The 23862-nt window shown below is 40.3% G+C and overlaps 1 protein-coding gene across 2 annotated transcripts in view; it reads right to left on the reverse strand.

Annotated features, from left to right (window-relative positions):
* Positions 1-23862, reverse strand: part of ERBB4 (erb-b2 receptor tyrosine kinase 4) — a gene marked incomplete at both ends in the record, with an annotated part of 1101913 nt that overhangs the window by 342440 nt on the left and 735611 nt on the right. For both annotated transcript variants that reach the window (XM_083354418.1, XM_083354419.1), the window contains one exon: positions 16984-17118. In XM_083354418.1, coding sequence (XP_083210544.1) covers positions 16984-17118 — 135 coding nt within the window. The remainder of the gene's footprint in view (positions 1-16983; positions 17119-23862) is intronic.

A 23862-nucleotide genomic window follows, 5' to 3' on the forward strand; every position in this document is an offset into this window, starting at 1 on the left:
GGCAGCCCCTTAGATACTGGAATACTGCTATTATGTCTCCCCTATTTCTTCTTTTCTTTAGACTAGCCCAGAGGTAGGCAACCTTGGCTCTTTTATGACTCGTGGATTTCAACTCCCAGAATTCCTGAGTCAGCATGAATCATAAAAGAGCCAAGGTTGCCTACCTGTAGACTAGCCAAACCGAAGTCCCACAGCCGTTCTTTGTATGTTTTAGTCTCCAGGCCTTTGATCATCTTAGTTGCTCTTCTCTGATTTTTTTCCAAATTCTCAACATCTTTTTTGTGATATTGGCTGCACTATTCCAGGTGTGGTCTTACTAGGTTTTATAAAGTGGTACTAATACTTTGCATGATCTTGATTCTATGCCTCTGTTTATACAACCTAGAATTGCATTAGCTTTTTTGGTTATTGCTGCACACTGCTGGCTTATAGTCAAGTGATCATCCACTAGGACTCCAAGGTCCCTCTCACAGTTATGGTTTTTAAGCCAGGTCTTGCCTAATCTATGCTTGTACCTATGATTTTTCCTGCCTAAATGTAAAACTGTGCTTTTCTCCACATTGAAACTCATTTTGTTGGATAGGGCCCATTGTTCATGTTTGTCTAGATCTTTTTGGATTCTGAGATTGTCTTCTGGGGTGTTGGCTACTCCTCTCAGTTTTATGTCATCTGCAAATTTGATGAGTTCCCCTTCAATTCCCTCATCTAAGTCATTAATGCAGATATTGAAAAGTACTGGGCCTAAGAGAACTTTACGGTACTCCACTATTTACTTCTCTCCATGTGGATGTAATGCCATTGAGGACTACTCATTGAGTATAGTTTGCCAGCCAGCTACATATCCATCTGATAGTGATGTTGTCTATTCCACCTTTTTCTAGTTTACCAAGGTGTAGATTACCAAGGCGGTCTACTTTATCAAATGCCTTACTGAAATATAAGTCCACAGCATTTTGCTGGTCTACTAGTTTAGTCACTTTATAAAAGAATGAAATAAGATTGGTTTGGCATGATCTGTTTTTAACAAATCCGCGCTGGCTACTGGTTATGATTTTGTTTGCTTCTAGTTGTTTGCAGATCTGTTTTTTGATTAATTTTTTTCAGGATCTTCCAAGGTATTGATGTTAAACTGATGGGTCTGTAGTTTCCTGAGTCCACTTTTTCCCCTTTCTTTAAGATGGGAACCACATCAGCCCTTTTCCAATCCTCAGGTACTTCCCTGGTGCTCCAGGATTGATGAAAGATGTGGTGTGCCATACCTCCATGCAACCTCCTTACCTATGACTCTTCTGCATTTCCCCTGACCCATGTTTTTTTTTTAAATTCCATTTATATCCCGCCCTTCTCCGAAGACTCAGGGCGGCTTACAAGCTTAGCAGTAGCCTTCATTCTATGTATATGCCTGCTTGTTAGGGCTTTCACACACACCCCAAGCGGCATTATTACAAAGTCAGCTTAATTGCCCCCAACAATCTGGGTCCTCATTTTACCTACCTCGGAAGGATGGAAGGCTGGGTCAACCTTGAGCCTGGTGGGATGCGAACCTGCACTAATTGCAGGCAGCTGGTGTTACTTAAGGAGGCATCAGCCCACTGCTCCACCAAGGCTCATGTCCCTCTTGTGCCCTGTCCCTGACCTGCATGTCTCATGCAGCCCCACACAACCCTCCAATCTGCACAACACATCTCATGCATCAATATACACCCTCCCCAAGCCACGTAGTACCCCTACTGCACCCTCCTCAACCTGCACAGCATATCTCACAGACCTTTGGCATTTCCCTGACCCAGGTGACATCTCTTGGTCACCTTTTTTAAAAAAGAATTTCTTCAAAATTTGGAGTATTTCATCTTCAAATAGCAATCAAGCTATTTTGTATACCATTCTAATATAAGCAATTGGCAGAAAATAATAATAATAATATTTAAATTAGGTACACACATACGTATGATACATGCACAACTTGTCCCATGTCTTTTTCTTGATGCAAAGATTGATCAGATTATTCTTGAGTGACTCAGAGCAGGTCAGTTAATTTCTAGTATTCCAGAATAAACTACTTACATTCATAATATGAATAAACTCCTTACAGAAACTCTTTTTGCTTCTGAATAAACCCTTTACACTCATAATACAAATGAAATGGACACTTTGTAGTTCTCTTTGAAGAGTTTTTATTTAATCTAATTAGAATTCCAAGCAAAACTCACAATATGTACAATATGTCTACTGTTGTCTCACTAAACATATAATTTTGCCTAAACCTTCTGATACACCAGTGGTGTTATGTTCTCCTCCAATAAATATGATACAAGAATCTAGTTCCTCTCCATTTAGAAAAACAAGCTAGTCTTTTGTAGAAATGTAGAAATAGCCCTGGTCAAATCTGAATTTGGGTCTGAATAATTCAATCCACTTCAAATCAATCCAGGAAATTGATTGATTTACTTATAAATAATATAGATTTAATCATAATCAGCAAGGGGAGACTTAAATGAGGAATGAACGTTCTGGGCTCCAAAGAAACAAGTGTGGTCAATTGTATTGTATTGTGGTTCCACGTGCTTATGCTTCTTTAATAACCTATTTTTAGATTATTCTAGATCAGGGCTTTTCAACCAGTGGTACGGGTACCACCTGTGGTACATTGGCACCTGGCAGGTGGTACGCGACCATCCTAGAAAAGTGGTAGCCTGGGAGGGGAATGAGCTGAACTGGTGGCAGCACCGCACAAGCCTGAGCAAGAGATGGCTGGAGCTACAGGGTTGTCAGGGCTCAGTGGAAGCACCAGGCTGCAGCTGGAGCTCAGCACTGATCCTGGTGCTTCTGCTGAGCCCAGAAGAACACCGATCAGCTGAATGTGATTTACATTCAGATGCTTGGCAAATGATTCATATTTATGACGGTCACAGTGTCCCAGGGTCATGTGAAGTGACCAAAACCTGCTGCAATCACCCAGGAGACAGGGTGAATAAAAACCAAACACACCCCACCCCACCCCCGCTGCCAATGTGATTTACATTCAGATGCTTGGCAAATGATTCATATTTATGACGGTCACAGTGTCCCAGGGTCATGTGAAGTGACCAAAACCTGCTGCAATCACCCAGGAGACAGGGTGAATAAAAACCAAACACACTCCACCCCACCCCCGCTGCCAATACTCAACAGAAATGCTCACAACAATGAAAAACTCAGACAGGAGGAAGAGCACTGCTGGGTGGGCAGGCATGTGTCTTGCTTGGCTGTGGCTTGGAGGGCACTTTTTTCAGTTCCATTGTAACTTCAAACAGTCACTAAGCGAACTGTTGTAAGTTGAGGACTACCTGTAGTTCATCACTTTTTTCCTTTTTTTTTTTGGTCATCAAGTTTTTGACACTTTGCTAGGTGACTGGTGGTACTCGGATGTTGCCATATCCTAAAAGTGGTACAATGGGTGAAAAGTTTGAAAAGCCCTGTTCTAGGTTACTGGAAATCAGCTAGATAGTGAACATTTCCCTGCCATCTGAATTCTGGTTTGATGCAGATTGTTATACAGATTATCCTCGAGTCATGACCACAACTGAGCCCAAAATTTGTGTTGATAAATAAAACAGTTTTAAGTGAGTTTTTCTCCTTTTATGACCATTCTTGCCACAGCTGTTAAGTGAATCACTGCAGTTATTAAGGAAGTAACACACTTGATAAGTGAATCTGTCTTCTCCATTAAGTTTGCTTTTCAGATCGCATGATCCCAGGACACTGCGACTGCCATAAATGTGAGTCAAGTTGCCAAGGGTCTGAATTCTGATCATGTGACCACAGGGATGCTGCAACAGTGGTAAATGTAAAAAATGGTCATAAGATATTTTTTCAGTGCCATTGTAACATTGGACACTAAAAAAATGGTTTAAGGTGAGGACTACCTGTTAAAGCAAAACAATATACTGCAGTATATACTTTTTAATCTGACTACTCACTAAATTCCTTTCAGGGAAGGAAAAGAACAATAAGAATTCTGTAAAGCACTTATAAAGTCTAAGAAAAACAAATGCAGGAAGAGAATTGTGGGAGACCAACTGCCTCAGCTAAGTATAAGAACTTCTTGGTGCTGATCTGTAGTTACCTGCTCTCCTTTGGGTTCCATCTGGCAAAGATCTGCAAATATTGGGGATAAATACTTTCAGAACAAATAATCCAGAGGTGATTCCCCATTCATTGGGGACTCCTCCATAACAATCTCCTGCATCTTTAGCCAAGGCTACACATCTCATAGCATAATTGAAATCTGGAAAATCTCCTGGAGATGATTTTATCCCGCCCAAGTTGTTAAAAAAATAATTAAATAGTGTGTTGGCTTTATTTCTTTACCTGTATTAACAGTACAGCATATTTTCCTTCTGAGTGAAATGAGACTATAGTTATTCCTCTTCATAGGAATACAGCAAACAGACCTAGCCCTCCTAATTACAGAGCTGTTAGTTTGATACAATAAGCAAACTATGTGAAAAATATAATTACTTAAAACTATTGGGCTGGACCCAAAGTGAAAATATTGTTGCCGAGGGACAGGAAGCATTAAGAAGGAACCATTCAACCTTAGATCTCTCTCTGGTCCTGCACCACGTGGCTGAAAAATACATCTTATCATTCAAAGGCGCCCTTTTTGCAAACTTGGTGGATTTTATTCCGGGCTATGCAAAAAACTGCAAGGCTCCTCAATGGTTAAGTGGTTACTGTTATGTAGTAAGTACTAATGTTAATGCATTGTGAAACTAACATACCTCCAACTGTTTGGGAGGGAAACTTCAAAAAGTCAAGTTTGGGGGAAGCAAGCTAATGTTGTGATTGGCTGATGCCCTAGAGGCGGAAAGTATAAATTGCAGGAATTAGCCATGTTTTTCTCAGTTCTGTTCTGACTTAATAAACACCGTTGTACCATGCCAGTCTGGTCATTGCCTACGAAACCCACTACACAATAGTGGCGATGAAGGTGGGATGCTGCAGGAAGAGAGCTGATGCGAGCTAAGCGGCTGAAGTCACTGGGTGTCAGACCTGGCACAGAGTCCTGGTGGGACCACGTCCCCACCCTGCCTGCCAGTAAAACACACTGGAGGCACAGACATCCTGAGGGATCCGTCCCCAGGATCAAAAGGCAACACAGCTCCTATTGCAGCAACAAAGGCAGTAACCAGGACCTCATAGAACTTCCAGAATGGCTAAACCTGGAAAGCTCAATGAGCTTGACATCACCCATCCAGAGCAGTGGAGCTCCTATGTCTCCTGAGTAAACAACTACCAGTGGGCGAACCAGGTCAGAGACGATGGCCTGACAGTGGAGACCCTACTCTGTGTATGTGGGCAAGCAACGTTCGACATCACAGAAAACCTGGTAGCACCGGCAAGCATTGAGTCAGTGACAAATGTAGACCTCAAGAGAAGGTAATTGCTTGGCACCAAGCTTTTGAGCAATCTGGAGAATCAGCAGCTGAGTTCATGGCCGCACTTCGACAAGCTTCACGCCACTGCGAGTTTCCAGATTTTGAAGACAACCTCAGAGACAGACTCGTTTGCAGCTTGCTGAATAGAGAGCTTCAGCAGCGCCTATTCACCATGGATAAACTGACTTTCCAAGGTGCTTTGAAGGAAGTCATGGCAGATGAGGCTGCCGGAGGAGCAATGAAGGGTCTCCAGCCACCAAAAGCACACATCAGCCCTGCGGTGATCCACCATGAGATTGTAGATGGACCGGGGAAGACCAATGAAGATGATGAGATCGATCGGTTGCAGACAGCACCACCCAGATGGCAATGCTCAACAGAGCAAACAATGTTTCCACAGAACTGTGCTAGCTGTGGGGGACAGCATAAAAGGGCAGAGAGCAGATTTCACACAGCTGTTTATCATACCTGTGGGAAGCAAGGACACATTGCTAGAGTCTGTAGAGGTCACCAATGAGAAGCATGAACTGCAGCTCCACAGCAGAGAGTTAATTGGGCCCCAGGGCAAAACATGGTAGGATACTGCTCAGGGAGGCAAAATATCCAACCAACAGGAGCCCAACGCCCCCTCAAGGAGAACTTAAAACTCCAAATTAGACTTCAAGGGGTCCCATGCTTCATGGAGTTACGACACTGGGTCAGCTCTATCAATCATCTCATACAAGACTTTTGATTACATTTGCAGACGAGGCAAGGGGCAAGTTCCACTCAAGCCATCAAGATTCATACTAACAAACTTCCAGAATTTCCGTGTTTCTGTAAGGGGGGAAGCCACCATTAGGGTTAAGTTCAAGGAGTTTGAGGGTCCCCTCAGCATTGTGGTCATAGATGGACAGCGCACCAGGCTCATTAGACTGGACTGGTTTGAATCCCTGGGCATCCATGTGACGGGCATCCATCACACACAAACAGCTGACCTGGCAGCAGTATGCCAACAATATGCTGACATTTTCAGCATGGAGTTGGGACAATACAGAGGGGTGCCTATTTCGCTCAATCTTCATCCAGAAGTCACTCCAATCTGAGTGAAACTGTGCAGAGTGCCCTTCGCATTAAAGCCAAAGATTGACATAGAACTTGACAAACTGGTGCATCAGGAAGTGCTCCAACCTGTGGACAGTAGTCTGTGGGAGACTCCCATAGTGACCCCAGTGAAGCCAAATGGGGACACTCACATCTGTGCAGACTACAAGTGCACAATAAACAAGGCACTACAGCAACATGCTTACCCAGTTCCGGTGGTAAGCCACATACTCACCTCGCTTCAAGGAGGCCGATTTTTTGCTAAATTAGACCTTGCACAGGCATACCAGCAGCTGCCAGTCAACGATGCACCACCAAGGCACAAACCATCGTCACACACAGAGGGGCATTCTGAGTGTGCTGCCTGTAGTTTGGGGTAAACGTAGCCCCCGGATTGTTCCAAAGCATCATGGATCGGTCACTTAAAAACATACCCAGCATCTGCCTGTACTTTGACAATGTCCTGATCGCAGGGGAATCAGCGGCAGTCCTGGCGGAACATCTCTGGGCAGTACTTCAATGTTTCCGTGAGGCAGGCTTAAAACTGAAAAAAGTCAAGTGTCAAATTGACATGGAATCCACAGAGTTCCTGGGGTTCTGAATAGATGCTGCTGGAATCCATCCATCAGAGGCCAAGCTAAAGGCAATTCAACAAGCTCCCAGACCCAAATCCAAGGGGGAACTGCAGGCATTCCTGGGCTTGCTGAAATTCAACTACTCATTCTTGCCACACAAGGTTGCCCTGGCAGAACCACTTCACCATCTACTGGACAAAAAAGTGCCCTGGGTCTGGTTGAGCACCCACAATAGGGCATTCAAGACGGTCAAGTCGCTACTATCCTCAGGCTCCGTGTTGACTCATTTTAATGAAAAACTGCCAGTAACGCTAGCCTGCGATGCTCCACCATATGGCATTGGGGCAGTGCTAAGCCATCAAATGTCAGACAGTTGCAAGGCCCCCATTGCATATTACTCAAGAACTTTATCATCAACTGAGAGGAACTATGCACAAATTGATAAAGAAGCTCTCGCCATTGTTGCAGGTATTAAGAAGTTCCATGACTTCTTATATGGGCGACCCTTCACCATCTTCACAGACAACAAGCAGCTGCTTGGCCTTTTTACGCTGACAAGCAGATTCTACAGATCCTGTCACCGTGGATGCTGCAACGGTCAATTTTCATGGCTGCCTACTCATACTGGTTAGTCCACAAGCCAGGGAAGGAAATGGGCCATGCCGATGTGCTCAGCTAACTGCCTCTGCCACAGATAGATCCAGACCCAGCCCTGGCAATGCCTATCCTGGCAATCCAGGACCTATCAGAAACACCCCTACATGCAGGAACCATGGCCGCTGAAACTGCCATGGACAGAACACTCAGCTGTGTTCTCAACTGGGTATTGAGGGAATGGCCAGAAACCCAGCCAGGCCCTGAGTTCCAGCACTACGTGTGCCAGAAAGATGAACTGTCAGCCCACAAGCGATTGTGTGCTGTGGGGCATCAGGATCATCATTCCACCCAGTCTTCATGCCCAGGTGCTGGTTTCCCTACCTGAGGGGCACCCCGGAATCATGAGGATGAAGTCTCTAGCCAGGAGCTATTTGTGGCGGCCAGGCCTGGACAAAGACATTAAAAACAAAGTAAGTAGCTGTCAGGTCTGCCAAGAGACCTGACCAGAGATGACCCAAGCACAAGTGCACTGCTGGGAGACCACGCCCGCCCCATGGTCTCACATGCATATTAACTTTGCAGGCCCATTCTAAGATGATGGCGCCTGGAATGGCTGTGGCTGCATTGGCTATTGAAGGTGAATAGTTTTGGGAGCGATAGTAAGGGCTATAGGCCACATGATCAGGAAGATTTTAATGTGTTTGAGCAACATGGTGGAACTAAGGTAACATACGACATACGACCAACAATCTTTGCTGGCATGTCGAGTTTCTAGTTGTTTTGGAACTGTTGGTGAGACCGTTAAAAGTCATTGGCACTGTTTGAATTTGTTCTAACAGCAGCAAGATCTGACTGCTGGTCCAGTGATGGATTGTATTGCAAATCAGGGCTGTTTCCAGAGGAGGCAGAGGAGGAGAGGACCTAGAGCTTATGGAGCGAAGGAACTGGATGAGGCTGTCGGCAGGCCCAGAGGAAGAGAGAGAGGCTTTTGGAGGAGTTGGTGGTGGCGGCAGCAGTGTGCTCCAGAGGCGAAAAGAAGCAAGGCCTCTTTAAAGAAAGGGTGGAAGAGTCAGGATCAGAAAAAGGAAAGAGGGTGAGGTTGTCAGAATACAAGCGATTTTGAGGGCTAATCCACATGGAGCCCCATTTCCATCTGTCCTGTTTGCCATCGTTCACTCCCTAGAGACTAAAATGGACAATGTGAAATTTGAGCGGGCCCTGAACAAGGAGTATATATCGGAGGTGGTGACCCTTTGAGAGCTGTATGCAATGAAATTTCATTTTGATGTATGCCGATTGGTGTACATTCAAAGTGACAATAAAGTTATCATCATCACTATTCCAGGGACAGGTATTCCTCATTGTCATGGACAGCTATTCCAAATGGTTGGAAATGATACCTGTCCCATCGATGACCACTGCCAGGGTCATCCAGGAGCTGCGCCGGCTCTTCACCACACACGGTCTGCCAGACATCATCGTGTCCAACAATGGGGCACAATTCATGGTGGCCGAATTCCAATCCTTCCTAAATGCCAACATGATACACCATGCAACTTCTGCTCTCAGTCTGGTCATTGCCTACAAAACCCACTACACAATAGTTACTCTTTCCAGAAAAAATGAAAAAAGCACAGCTATAGTGGTATGGACATGTGGTTAGAGCTGATGTAGAGCTAATCCATTCTGAGGCAGGCACTTGCACTTAACCCAGATGGCCAATGGCTCCAAAGTTGACCAAAAAAATGATGATGAAGATATGCAAGCCGTATGTGTATCTTTGCCAATGCTGCAGACCGGATGAAGTGGCAGGTGAAATGCATAACTACGGGAGCACCTTCTGCCAATGTCAACACCCCACCCCCCTGTGCGCTCCCACAGAGAGGGCCTCCTCAGGGTGCCACCGCTCAAGGAATGTCGGCTGGTGGCCCCCAGGGGGAGGGCATTCTCAGTGGGTGCGCCAGCCCTCTGGAACTGCTTACCAACTGAAATGCGGATGGCCCCAGACCTCCGCACCTTCCGGCGCGACTTAAAGACTTACCTATTCCAGCAGTCCGGCCTGGCCTGATAGCTCTAATTGGGGTCCCAGTTTGTTTTGATTATTGTTTTTCAGTACTGTTTCATTATGTTTGCCTACCTTACTCTGTACACCGCCCCGAGTCCCTCGGGAGAAGGGCGGTTTATAAAAACAAACAAACAAATAAACAAACAAACAAATAAATAAATAAATAAATAAATAAATAAATAAATAACTGTGGACCCCACCATATGATGGGAATAACACAAAGAACAAGAAGATAAGAGGTTAATTTTCTTTATCAGACTCCAGACTGTTTTCACCTAGAAGGATAGGGCAAGGCTGCATTTTAGCCTCCTTATGTTTCAATGTATATTTATTCAATAATTCAACTTGTAATTATCACTCTCCAATGGTAGTACCTTGTGCACTTTCAGCCTTGCTATATGCAGATGATGCAGTAATTTTGTCTGTCTTGACATGGTGGGTGCGAGAAGAATATTGAAGGCATTGGTTTCCTATTGCTTAAAAATTGTACGAAATTAAAAAAGAAAAACCCTGTTAGTCTCTGCACAATGCAACAGTAGGATGCATAAGTGCCAGATTAATGGGAGCCCAATAGAGCAGGTATGTACTTATGTTACTTTATTAATTTATTTTATGTACTTTAATGTATTTTGGTCTACTATTTAGATCTATTAATTATAAGTTTACGTATTTTATTGTAGTGTTCTCTGGCCTAAAGGCCATAATAAAGGTTTTGATTTGATGAACCCTATAACAATATTGAGAAGGAAACTTTAAAAAAAAAATCCCTGAAGGGAAGTGATTGAAATTTATTAAAAAGCAGTTCAAAATTCCAGAGTTTTGTTGAGTTGTGATAATCCAATATTAGGTTTAAATAATATCAAATTAAAAAGTTATTCTGCAAATGTGCTCACAGAACACATACACAATATGATATCTATATACGTATGTTGCAAAATACAGAACTGAATATCTGGATGGCTTATGATAATTCTGCAGATTAGGCTAGCATTGATTATTTCCTTGTGCATTTTAAGGAAATATGAGAGCAAGATTCTAGTAGATTGTATTAGCCACACAGCAGCCACTGAAGTGTCCAAGATGAGATGAAGGTCTGTAACTCATAGCTACAAGCCTCTGGTTTCAGTGGAAAAAGTCTAACTTTATTTATTTAATCATTCTAATTTTGAGTCTGCCTAATTCCTTGGCAACTCTGGATGGCTTAAAAGAAGCAAAAGAAAAGAAATACAAGACAACACGTCCAACCAGAACACAAAATTAGGCTAAACTAAAACAGGATCCACAACCACCCTCTCCGAAGGCCTGGAAGAACAATTTCTACAATGTCATAAAGACGAGACTATACAAATCTCTGGCCTCTCTAAATTAGGCCTCCTGCATGAACTCCTGAAGAACTGAGAGTATTGTGCCAAATGGGCAAAATCTTTTGATACTGTAAAGTCACTTCCTGTGCTCCCATTCTAGAACATAAGATTTATTTCCTAATAAATCAAGTGAAGCTGTATATGAAAAAGATTGTGTGACCAAGATACATATAAGTCCTGTAAGTGGTTTGCTACAGTGGCCCATGCTGCCCACGCAAATTAGTCCTATTCTACACTTCATATCTGCTTCCCCATCTCCCAAATACTGTTCTATGGACACCCATGCTTCCAATCCTGCATATTATCCATCAATATTATTTATATACTTATTGACAGTAATCATAATACTTCAGTTACATTTCTGTAATTCATATAACAACCACTTAAATTGGAGAATATTATGCTGTTATTCAAATGAGAGTTCTGAGATAGTATTGCCTTGCAAATTTAGAATAGAGACAAGATTTCAGCTGGAGACTTCAGTTCTCCAAAGGATACAGCTAAATTTGCTCATAGTCGAAAGAATTAGCACATTTATTTAAAATTATGTTTTGTTCTGCATCAGGTATTTGAAGCAGGCACTTCATTTTGTGGAGACTTGCCTACATGAATAAAGCTTCTCTGAATGGTAGGACTCCATAATAGCTCAGCAGTTTTAGTGTTCTAAAAATCATTTAGGACACTAAATTGTTTTCTCTTGCCATCTCAAATCTTTGTAATTTAACAAGCAGCAAAACTGTATCTGAAACCCTGAAGTCCTGTCAGGTAACAGCAAGAAACCTCTGTTTCTTTGAGTAATGAAGAATGCTTTTAATGCTTTCATAAAAATGATCCAGGCTTTTGAAAACCTTCTCAAGTCTGAATAGAAGTTTTGACAAAGTTTTTAAAAGTCTCTTTATACCTACTATATTCTCTGAAATGTCAATTCTTTCAGGTGATTGATTCAGGCATATTTTAAAAACCTTATCCATGTATTGCAATGGCATATGCAAAGTTCTCCATTTAGAAAACATAAATTGATTGCCTAGTTAGCTTAGTTATAATAGTCATGAAAACGATCTTGGAAACATATTTGATTTCAAACTTTAGAAGTTAGCAAGATGATGTGGCTGCAAAAAAGGAAATGCAGCTTTAGATTACATCAACAGCAATATAATTTTCAAATCAAGGAATGTATTTACTCTCCTTTATTTTGTGTGACTGAGAACCACACACACTATCATAAGAAGAACTGGAACAGATTGAGCGTAAGGCCATGATCAAGGGACTAAACCCAGAGAAATCTTATTGCCTTCTTGATAAAGAGTTTGCCTGAATTAGTGGATCAGAGAAATGCTATGGATATAATATACTTAGACTTTAATAAGGTATTTGACAAATTAGTCCACAGCCTGCTTCTTAATAAGATAGAACAATGAGGAATAGACAGTACCACCATCAGATGGATTCACAGTTAGCTGACCAACTGCACCCAGTGTGAGTCCTCAATAGAACTACATCCACATGGAATGAAGCATGCAATGGGTTTTGTCTTGGGCTCAGTACTGTTCAACATCTTAATAAATGATCTAGATGAGGGGATAGAAGGGGAAACTCATATTTATAGTATAAAACTAAGCTAGGGGGAATTGCTAACACTTTGGAAGATAGACTCAAGATTCAGAAGGATCTTGACAGACCTGAGCACTGGGCCCTATCCAACAAGACACAGTTCAATGCTGAGAAAAATAACAGAGGGATCTAGGTTTCTTAGTGGACCATACAATGCATAGCAAAGCTGCATCAACAGCAGGATAGCATCAAGATCACAAGAAGTGATAATATCACTTTATACCACACTAGTGAGACCACACCAGGAATATAGCATCCAGTTCTGATCACCACAATAGAAAAAAGATGCTGAGACCCTAGAAAATATGCAGAGAAGAGCAACAAAGATGATATAGGATCTGGAGGCCAAATCAAATAATGAACAGTTGAAGGAGCTAGATATGTCTAGCCTATCAAAGAGAAGGACTGAGGCAACATGATAGTACTTGAAGGGCTGTCACAGGGAAGAGGGGGTTCAACTTATTCTTCAAAACACCAGATGGCATGACAGGAAGTAATAGGTGGAAGCTGGTTAAAGAGAGATCCAACCTAGAACTAAAGAGAAATTTCCTAATAGCAAAAACAATTAATCAATGGTATAGCTTGTTTCTCAGAGTTGTGGGTGCTCCATTCTAAAGCAATTAGAAGCTTGTATGGTAGGAGTTACCATAAGGGCCATGTTGTCATTGCTGCTTCCTTCTTTGGAATAGCATTCCTTCTTGCCTCCCCAGATTAGATCAGCACCAATATGGTGGTGTTTAGGGAAGCAACAAGGCCTGGCTATTTCAGGAAGTTTTGTGGGAATGATTTGAATTGTGACACCTCCTCTGCAGTAATTGATTGATCGCATGATAACAGCACCATCATGATTACATGATGATTTTGATATGCGACGCGGTGGCTCAGTGGGTTAGGACGCTGAACTTGTCGATCGGAAGGTCGGCAGTTTGGCGGGTCAAATCCCGAGTGCCGCGTAGCAGAGTGAGCGCCTGTTACTCGTCCCCGCTTCTGCCAACCTAGCAGTTCGAAAGCACGTAAAAATGCAAGTAGAAAAATAGGGACCACTCCGGTGGGAAGGTAACAGCGTTCCGTGCGCCTTTGGCATCTAGTCATGCCGGCCACATGACCACGGAGACGTCCTCGGACAAGCGCTGGCTCTTCGGCTATGAAACGGAGATGAGCACCGGCCCCTAGAGTCAGAAACGACTAGCACGCATGTGCGGGGGAACCTTTACCTTTACCTTTACTTTGATATGCTATTTCTCAGCTTAGTATGACTTTAAGTTATTTATATAACATAATATAATTTGTTATTGTATTATTTTAATCTATTTACCAAATTTGATATACACTGCTTAGTGTATTGTGGCTAAAGTGGTACATCAATCTGACTAATCAATCAGTCAGTCAAATTATGTACATAACAGGATTGAATATAAACTCCTTAATGAAACTTTCCATTTCATGAATATATTTCTGATAAGTCTGGAAAAGAACCTTGCATTTCATTATAGGTTTGTAGGCATGACTTTCATGATTTCTGTAACTATATATATATATATATATATATATATATATATATATATATATATATATATATATATATATAATTTCTGTAAGAGCGTAGGTGGAGCAGTGGGCTAATGCCTCCTTAAGTAACACCAGCTGCCTGCAATTAGTGCAGGTTCGCATCCCACCAGGCTCAAGGTTGACTCAGCCTTCCATCCTTCCGAGGTAGATAAAATGAGGACCCAGATTTTTGGGGGCAATTAAGCTGACTTTGTAATAATGCCGCTTGGGTGTGTGTGAAAGCCCTAATAAGCAGGGATATACATAGAATGAAGGCTACTGCTAAGCTTGTAAGCCGCCCTGAGTCTTCGGAGAAGGGCGGGATATAAATGGAATTAAAATAAAATAAAAATAAAAAAAATAATTATGAAAATCCAAGATAAGACTGCCTCTTGTCAGCAAGAAAAAAGGAATAGAGTTTTATATAACTGAAAGCTGCACTCACAAGCACCAAAAATAACACACCAAACTTTGCTTTCCTCATAGCAATGCTTCACTAAATCATGTCAATGAAAGGTTAATTTTTAAAGCCAAAAATAGTAGTAACTGTGATAGGGATCTCGAAGTCCTAGTGGACAGATATGAGCCAGCAGTGTGCTGCAGCTGCCAAAAAGCCAGCACAGTGCTAGGCTGCATTAACAGAGGGATAGAATCAAGATCACGTGAAGTGTTAATACCACTTTACAATGCCTTGGTAAGGCCACACTTGGAATACTGCATCCAGTTTTGGTCACCACGATGTAAAAAAGATGTTGAGACTCTGGAAAGACTACAGAGAAGAGCAACAAAGATGATTAGGGGACTGGAGGCTAAAACATATAAGGAATGGCTGCTGGAATTAGGTATGTCTAGTTTAATGAAGAGAAGGACTAGGGGTGACATGATAGTAGTGTTCCAATATCTCAGGGGCTGCCACAAAGAAGGAGTCAAGCTATTGTCCAAAGCACCCAAAGGCAGGACAAGAAGCAATGGATGGAAACTAATCAAGGAGAGAAGCAACCTAGAACTAAGGAGAAACCTCCTGACAGTTAGAACAATTAACCAGTGGAACAACCTGCCTCCAGAAGTTGTGAATGCTCCAACACTGGAAGTTTTTAAGAAGAGACTGGACAGCCATTTGTCTCAAATGGTATAGGGTTTCTTGCCTGAGCAGGGGGTTGGACTGGATGACCTCCAAGGTCCCTTCCAACTTTACTATTATGATTGTGATTACGATTATGATTAACTATTCTCATCTTTCTCTATCAGATGCAATTCTTGTTGTATGGATTATGAAACTATACAGTATTTTTCCCCCAGTGCTGTATGTATATAATCAAGACAAATCAGCCCAGGCAAGGACTTACTTAGGGAAGAGCAAGAAAGGTCTGGATAGATAAGTGAATCCTTCAGAGCAATCCTACAGAGATCTGCTTCAAATGAGACCTTTCAGATTCTTACAATGTTCAACTAATTCAATCGCCTAGTTTCTGTGATGGAGATCAGAAAACATAGTCCTCTGAAACATTATATACATAAAAACAGAAAATTCTGAATGAATTTTGTTGCATTTCTGACATAGGGTAACTGAGATCTTCATTTCAGCACTCTCTATAAATTGATCCAGTTACTACGTAGATCATAATAAAAAGATCATTTAGATGTTATAGTTCTATTTTTCTGATGTGGTTCTCAGATTTTAAAAAAGCATAATATTTGCACACACAAACACAAACACAAACAATCTGGAAAGAATGATCTTATGAATAAATATATATAAAATTTCAACATATCATTATACCACTGTTACTTGCATAGGTGTGTATTTTTATTGTTACAATCTTATTTGAGGAAATGTTAATTCATGTATTTGAGGCCTGTTTTGGTTTGTGGTTTTTTTGGTGTGAGGGGAGGGAAGAAGGGGAGACTGATATCAAGGCAGCTCCCCGGTATTATTGCCTAGGTTTTCTACATTTTTTTAAAGATATATCTTCTTTAATGGAATTTATCAACAAGAATTATGGATACTTTGTACATGGAGATACAATTAAAGAGAATCAGTAGAGAGGGAATCTACAACTTTAAAAAAACTTTAAACATTGTAATGTTTGAATATATTCATCTATACAATGAATAGGATTTTTAAAGAAATCCTATTTTTTCCTTTTTTTCCCTTTATTTCTCACTGTAACTGAAATGTACTGAAATTAATCTTAGTTGTTGTTCATTTTTTTAGAGATTAGTTAAAAATATTAGTGATACGTAAGCTGCTCTTTCAAAAAATATTGTTTTTCTTCCTTTATTTAATTTATCCCATCTTTTTAACCAATAGTCCAAGGAAGCACTGTACATTCCTTCTCCATTTTTGACTACTATTAAACAATTGGACAGTAATTTTAACCACAGTTACTATTACTATCATTTGAAAGAGTGGAAGTGAAGTGGACTTTAAATCTTCCATGGAAAAGCACCTTTTTGCTAGATATAAAGAACAGTATATGCTAAATATAATTTAGATTTTAGATAACATAATATATAATATATTTAGTTATAGTATATCTTTTATGTTAGATATGAGATATACATTAACACATATATTAACACATACCGTAAATGCTATAGAAACATATAAAAATTAAAACATAGTAGAGTTGTCAGAAGAAAGGAGAAAAATAATTACAAATATAAACCAAGATCATTGTTAACAAAATTACAGTACTGATCCCAAAGCCCATACTTACAGTCTGTACTACTGTTTTTTGGAACCACAGAAAAATTGGAAGCCAAAGGGTTGCGAACAATATCTTCCCACTGAATGGTATCTGCATAGCAAAGAAATCTGTTCTGGCCAACATATACTCCTCCATTTAAGATTTCTGTATCAAAAAGAGGAAAAACATATATTAAAACTTTTCTGTGAAGGAAAAATAAAATGATTTTGTAAAACAACAGCAGAAAACACAGTAAAGTTCCTAAGAATTAATGCATTACTCTAAGGAATCAGATCTTCACAGAATTAAGCCATTCCAATGGCTTTTTCCTTCTTTTTTCAGCATTCTAATTAGGACAGCCTTATATAGTACAATTCTGCTCTACAATTACTAGAACACCAGATGTACCTCCAAGAACTGAACCCAGGGTCCTTATGGGGAAGCATCAAAGGTTGGGAAGGTATCAAACAAGAAGGTACACTTTGGACAATAATTTTATCTAACCGAGCATTATTCAACAATTGGAGATTTATGTGGAAGAAAAGCCACCTCTTAAGGACAGAATTAGTTGAGTGGAATGGGACAAAAATGCCTTCAGTGACTCCATTTCTCACTTATTTGAGAGTGTCAGTTTTATATGTGGCATGCCATATTCTTCACTATACCTGAGGTTTAAGAGCAAAAGCTAAATATCTAAATTAAGGATAAGGTATTAATTTATTAATTTATTAATAAATGAGCATGCCTATAATTTTGCTGCATATACCAAATAATAAGTAATGAAACAAAAATGCACATTTCTAAGCAGAACTAGAAGCAAAAGCCTACCCCATAAATGCATAAAGTAACTATGTGTTCCCTTTCCCCTAAGTGTTTCCCTGAGACGGATTTATTTCTAGATGGCTTCTCAACCACTTTGAGATTATAGAGATGAATACATAAAAGCAATCTCAATTTTGCTGTGCATACGTAAAAGGACATGGACAAGCATTACAATTATGAATACTATTTTTTTAAAAAAATAATCATTTTGAATGTTTACTGAAAAAACTCTTAATTATTAATCCAATTTCCCTCAAAGCTGTCAGGGCCCACTTCAAAACCTCATCCCAAGAAAGCAGAACTCATGAAAACGGATTCTTCCAAAAGGAACTTTTATTAGGAGAAGCTGATAGCAGGCATACTAGACAGGATCTGATGATAGGTTAAAGGGTCCCAAGCAAAACCCCTCCTCAAAGTTCATCAGGTCAGTTCAATTTGATCAATCCTCAAGTGTAAAGTCCATCATGAGAAAGGGGAGATAACATCAGGCCGTCTCCCGTTGTAGCAGCGATGTTTAGGCAGCTCTTCGCACCTTCTCTTGGAAGTGCAGAGATAAACCAGTTGCCAGAGGTTACATTCCTTTCTTCCTCCCCCCTTTGCTAGCTGACATCAAGGGAGAAGAAAGTTCAGAAAGAAATAATGCAGGAAAGCAAAGTGTTACATTGTAGCGATAGAGAAAGCCAAGGCAATAAACCTGCACTCACTCCCCCCTCCCCTCCAGGAGTATGGCAGAACCCAGGGAAAGAAGAGAATGAGAATTGGGTCAGGGAAGAGATAGGAAAAAGAAATATAGATATGGGTTCTGACATCCTGCCCCCCCTAAAAAATGAGAGGTCCTCATATTGAGAGACAAAACAAATATGCAGAGGTTAGTCAGGTTTGTTCAGGTAGTCTGTGTGAAACTTTTTCAATAGTTTGGGAGCTCTAATGTGGCATTTGTGAACCCATTCGTTTTGGGAGGAGGGGAGGTGTTTCCATGCAAGCAGAAACTGAGTTGCATCGTGTTGTTTTTTGGAATCTAGGATTTCTTTTATTTCAAAATGTTGTTCTCCCTCAACCATGATGGGAGGGGGAGAGGGAGGAATGCTTGGTCTTAAAGGTGATTGCTGCTCCCATTTTAACAGGCTGCAGTGAAAAATTGGGTGGATTTGTCTGAGGGGTTTTGGTAGTTCTAATTCTACTGTTAGTGGATTTATGATTCTTTTGATAGGGAATGGTCCTACATATTTTAGTCCCAATTTCTTGGATGGCTGCAGGGATTTTAAGTATTTTGTGGATAGGTAGAGCATCTCCCCCATGGAAAAGAGTTTCGGTTCAACTTTTTTCTTATCTGCTTGTGTTTTGTATTCTTGCCTTGCCTGGCTTCATCTAATGCTTTTCTAACTACTGGCCGTGTGTTTCTAAGCTGTGTGATCCATTCCTTTAAGGTTAGTTCAGTGGGAAACAGTTCTGGCATGGGATTGAAACTTTGGCTGCTGTTGACTTGAAATGGGGTGTATCCTGTGTTGGAATGGACTGCATTGTTGCAAAAGGAGATTGGGAAGGAGGATGAGAAAGAAGAGGAGGAATAACAGAATAACAGAGTTGGAAGGGACTTTGAAGTTCTTCTAGGAGAAGACCTTATACCATTATGGACAAATGGCTGTCCAATCTCTTCTTAAAAACTTCCAGTGATAGAGCACCCACAACTTCTAAAGGTAAGCTGTTTCATTGGTTAACTGTTCTCACTGACAGGAATTTTCTCCTCAGTTCTAGGATGGTTCTCTCCTTGGTTGGTTTCCATTCATTGCTTCTTGTCCTGCCTTCTGGTGCTTTGGAAAATAGGTTAATCCCCTCTTCTTTGTGCCAGTGCTTCAAATATTGAAACACTGCTATCATGCCATCCTACTCCTTCTTTTCTCTAGATTAGACATGCCCAATTCCTGCAACCATTCTTCATGTTTTAGCTTCCAGGTCACTAAACATCTTTGTTCTCTGCACTCTTTCCAAAATCTTTTTATATGGAGCGACCAAAACTGGATGCAATATTTCAAGGTATTATATTACCAAAGCCTTATAAAGTGGTACTAACACTTCACATGATCTTGATTCTATCCCTCTGTTAATGCAGTCTAAGATTGCTTTGGCTTTTTGGCAGCTGCAACACACTGCTGGCTCAAATTTAAGTATCTACCCACTGTGACTCCAGGTGCTGCTATTAAGCCAGATACCACCAATTCTAAACTTGTACATTTGTTTTGTTTTTCCTTGCTTAAGTGTAAAACCTTACTTTTCTCACCATTGCATTTCATTTTGTTAGATAGGGCCTAATGTTCAAGTTTCTCAAGATCTTTCTGAATCTTGAGCCTATGTTCTGGAATGAAGACTATTCCTGACAGCTTGGTGTCATCTGATGAGTTTCCCTTCTATCCCCTCATCTAAATAATTTATGAAGAAATTGAAGAATACTGGGCCTAACACAGAATCTTGGGGTATCTCACTTCTTACTTCCCCTCCATGTAGATGTAGTTCCAGTAAGGACTAAACATGAGTGCAGTTTGTCAGCCATCTGATATTGTCTGTCCTAGGGGTCCCCAACCATAGGCCATGGCTCACTACTGGATTGTGGTTTATTGGCCACTGGGTTGCATGAGTGGCTGGCCTGTGTGAATGCATGTGTGTGCACAGCCTCACTCATGCAAGCATTGCTGGCATTCATTGCCCCACTCATGTTAGTGTCACTGGTGTTCACAGCCCCACTTGCATGAGCATCGCTATGAGCATCGCAGCCCCATTCATGCAAGTGTTGCTATGAGTGCTGCAGGCATTTGCGACCCCATTTATGGGAGCATTGCAGGCATTCACAGCTCCATTTGTGTGAGCATTGCCATAAGCATTGTGGGCTTTCGCAATCCCATTTGCGTGAGCATCAAGGGTGTTCACAGCTTCATTTGCATGAGCATCACGGACATTTGCAGCCCCACTTGCAGGAATGCTCACAGCTGCACACGTGTTTGTGTTCACCCCCCACACTTGTGTTCACTCCCCCACAAAACCATCCCTTCTTTCCCCCCCTCTTCCTGCTCCGGGCAGCCAACCCCGAAAGGTTAGGGAACTCTGGTCTATACCACATTTTTCTAACTTACCAAGAAGTAGGTTGTGGTCACATTTGTCAAATGTCTTACTGAAATCTAAATATACTATGTCTACAGCATTTCACTGTATACTAATTTAGTCACTTTGTCAAAGAATGAAATAAAATTTGTTTGGCATGGTCTGTTTTTGACAAATCCATTTTAGCTTCTGGTTATGACTTTGTTTGCCTCTAAGCATTTGTAGATTCGTTGTTTGGTTATATTTTCCAGAATCTTCCCAGGTATTGATGTAAGGCTAACACTTCTGTAGTTTCCTGCATATTTTTTTTTCCTTTTTTGAAGATTGGAACTACATCAGCTCTTTTTCCAGTCCAGCAGTTCTTTCTCATTGTTGCTCATCACTTCCTTGCCATCTTCTCCCATTGACGGACCTTGACTTTTTTCTTGTTTTTTACATGTTGCATGTTACATGTTGCAAGACCCTTTTTTAATTATTTTTGACATTTGAGCCTTAGCTTTCCTGACTTTATCTTTGCAGTTTTGGACTACATGCTGGTATTCTGCCTTAGGTGTGTGTCCCTCTTTCCATTTTTTATAATATTATATTGGTTTCTTCTTGGATTTCTTTTCTTTTTTCTTTTTGAAAATATTTTATTAATTTCAAGTTTTACAATCATAAGTGCTTAATAAACAATGTGGTGTCTGGGTTTCTTTGTCATTCAATGGTACATATTAACTTTTACTCAAAATATCCAATACTACACCATCCAATATTTCCCTGGTCTTCTCTTCTTCCATTAATAATCCTTTTTCCACACTAGGCAAATACAATTCTTACTGCGATTAATACCTATACAATAAAAATATAAACATCTTCATCACATTTTTCTAATGTTATACATAATGTCAATAATATCAGTTTATATTATGTTCTCTAGCCAAAAAATATCTCAGATGTATTTGTAATCAAAGTTCCCTTATTCATTCCATATCCTGTTTTTTCTCTCTTTTATTTTTTTCAATTTTATTTTTTTATTTTTTTTAATCCCATTTATATCCCGCCCTTCTCAGGGCGGCTTACAATCTAAAGCACAATGTGCTTAGCAATAGCCTTTATTCTATGTTTATTAGGGCTTTCGGGGGGGCCCAAGCAGCATTTTTACAAAGTCAGCTTATTGCCCCCAACAATCTGGGTCCTCATTTTACCTACCTCGGAAGGATGGAAGGCTGAGTCAACCTTGAGCCTGGTGGGATGCGAACCTGCACTAATTGCAGGCAGCTGGTGTTACTTAAGGAGGCATTAGCCCACTGCTCCATCAATATTAAAAATAACTTTATCAATTATCATTTTTCTCATAGCTAATTACATTTTGGTAGCTAAAAGCTTCCCTTATACTGACCCTCTTAATATTTTCATATTTCCCATCTTATAAAAAAATATGTTATCCTAGTTACAAATCACATCCTTCTAGTTTATAGTGGTCCTTTTTTTCTAACAATTGTCTATTCTTTTAGTCATATTCAAACATCAATTAGATAGTATAATACCTCATCTAATTAGTCAGGACCTCTATTTTCTTCAGTTTTACTCTAGCTTTCTTCCTTTGCCAAATAACTTTCCAAACCAGTATATTTGAATCACCAAGTGTTTCTTCCTCTGTTTCTGTATATATTGTTTGGAATAAAAAAGACAATTTAATTAAAATATTTTTGTAAAAACACTTAATACATTTATGTTCATTAAACAGCATCCGATTTCTTTCTCCTTCAGTTTGTCTTTTAATTTCTTGTTCCCCAGTTTTCAGCATTTCTCCTAACAGCTCTATCATCCATTCTATCAATTCTTCTTCCTTGTCCTCAAGTATGTTCTGAAATCTTGAAAAGTAAAATATCTTTCCCATTTCTGGTGTTGTATCTGGCTCTTCAAAATTTTTGTTTATCTGTACCTGTCTGTTGGTTTCTTCTTTTGAATCCTCCATCTTTGTATCATTTTCCTCTATTTTTTCTTCTGTTTTCTGAGTTGCTTGTTCATTCTTTGTAATCATTTTGTGAATGTTTCCTGCTTGTAAGTTTAAGTTGGAAAGTTGTTCATTTGTTTTATTTAAAATATTTTTAGTCTCATCATGATTTAAAACAATTGTCACTTGAATTGATTTCAACATGGAGAGGATTTCTTTCTGAAGTTCATTTACATTTTCTTGTTGATTATCCATGTTTCTTCCAAAGAGAAATAGTCCAGAAGCAACTTTCCCACTGTTTCTTAATATTTCTTAATAATTTTGAAACTAAAAGTCAGTCAATATTTGTAATCCAGGCTGGCCAATTCAAAACGGTTTATCATCTTTTTCATACAGATAAACAGCCCAAGGATTTTTTCCCCCTATTCCCAGCTGCAGTCTGCAAAAATGAAAGTTTCCAAGAACAACAAAAAGTCTTATCTATGTCCGGGCTTCGTGCCAAATTTTCTTTAGGCATAATAAATTATAATGCCAAAGCTCACCACTAGATGTCATTAACATCCATCTTCCAGCTTTTAAGTCCAAACTTATTTCACTAACTTTCAAAATATGTTTTCAAAAAGAAAGTGTTAAAAGTACTTTTAGTCCCCAAATTTATCAAAGCTATATTTCTGTATTAGTTCCAAATTAATCTTATAGTTTTCTCTATCCCCCCCCCAAGGAAAGTTATTTGCTGCTACTCTTTTCTTTAGGGAACAGGACAGATGTTTCCCTTCTCTCTATCATCTGGGGTATTCTTTACTTTGGGAATTCTTTTTTTCTCAAAGAAGTTTTAAAGTTATAAAGGGAGAATTAAGTTCTCACCCAGTTCCATCCACATTGTTCAGAAGTTGCTAATTAGTGCATTTTCACTTATCAGTAACTTCTGACTGGCCACATAAATGTGGCCAGTCTTTCCCCTGCTGCTTCAGAGGGCTTTCTTGAATCAAACGGCAGGGGTGTTGCCCTTCCATGATCAATGAGTGCCCTCTCCTTCTTCATCGCCTCTCCTGGGT

Source organism: Vipera ursinii (assembly GCF_947247035.1).
Source record: "Vipera ursinii genome assembly, chromosome: 1".
Classification (NCBI taxonomy): Eukaryota; Metazoa; Chordata; class Lepidosauria; order Squamata; family Viperidae; genus Vipera; species Vipera ursinii.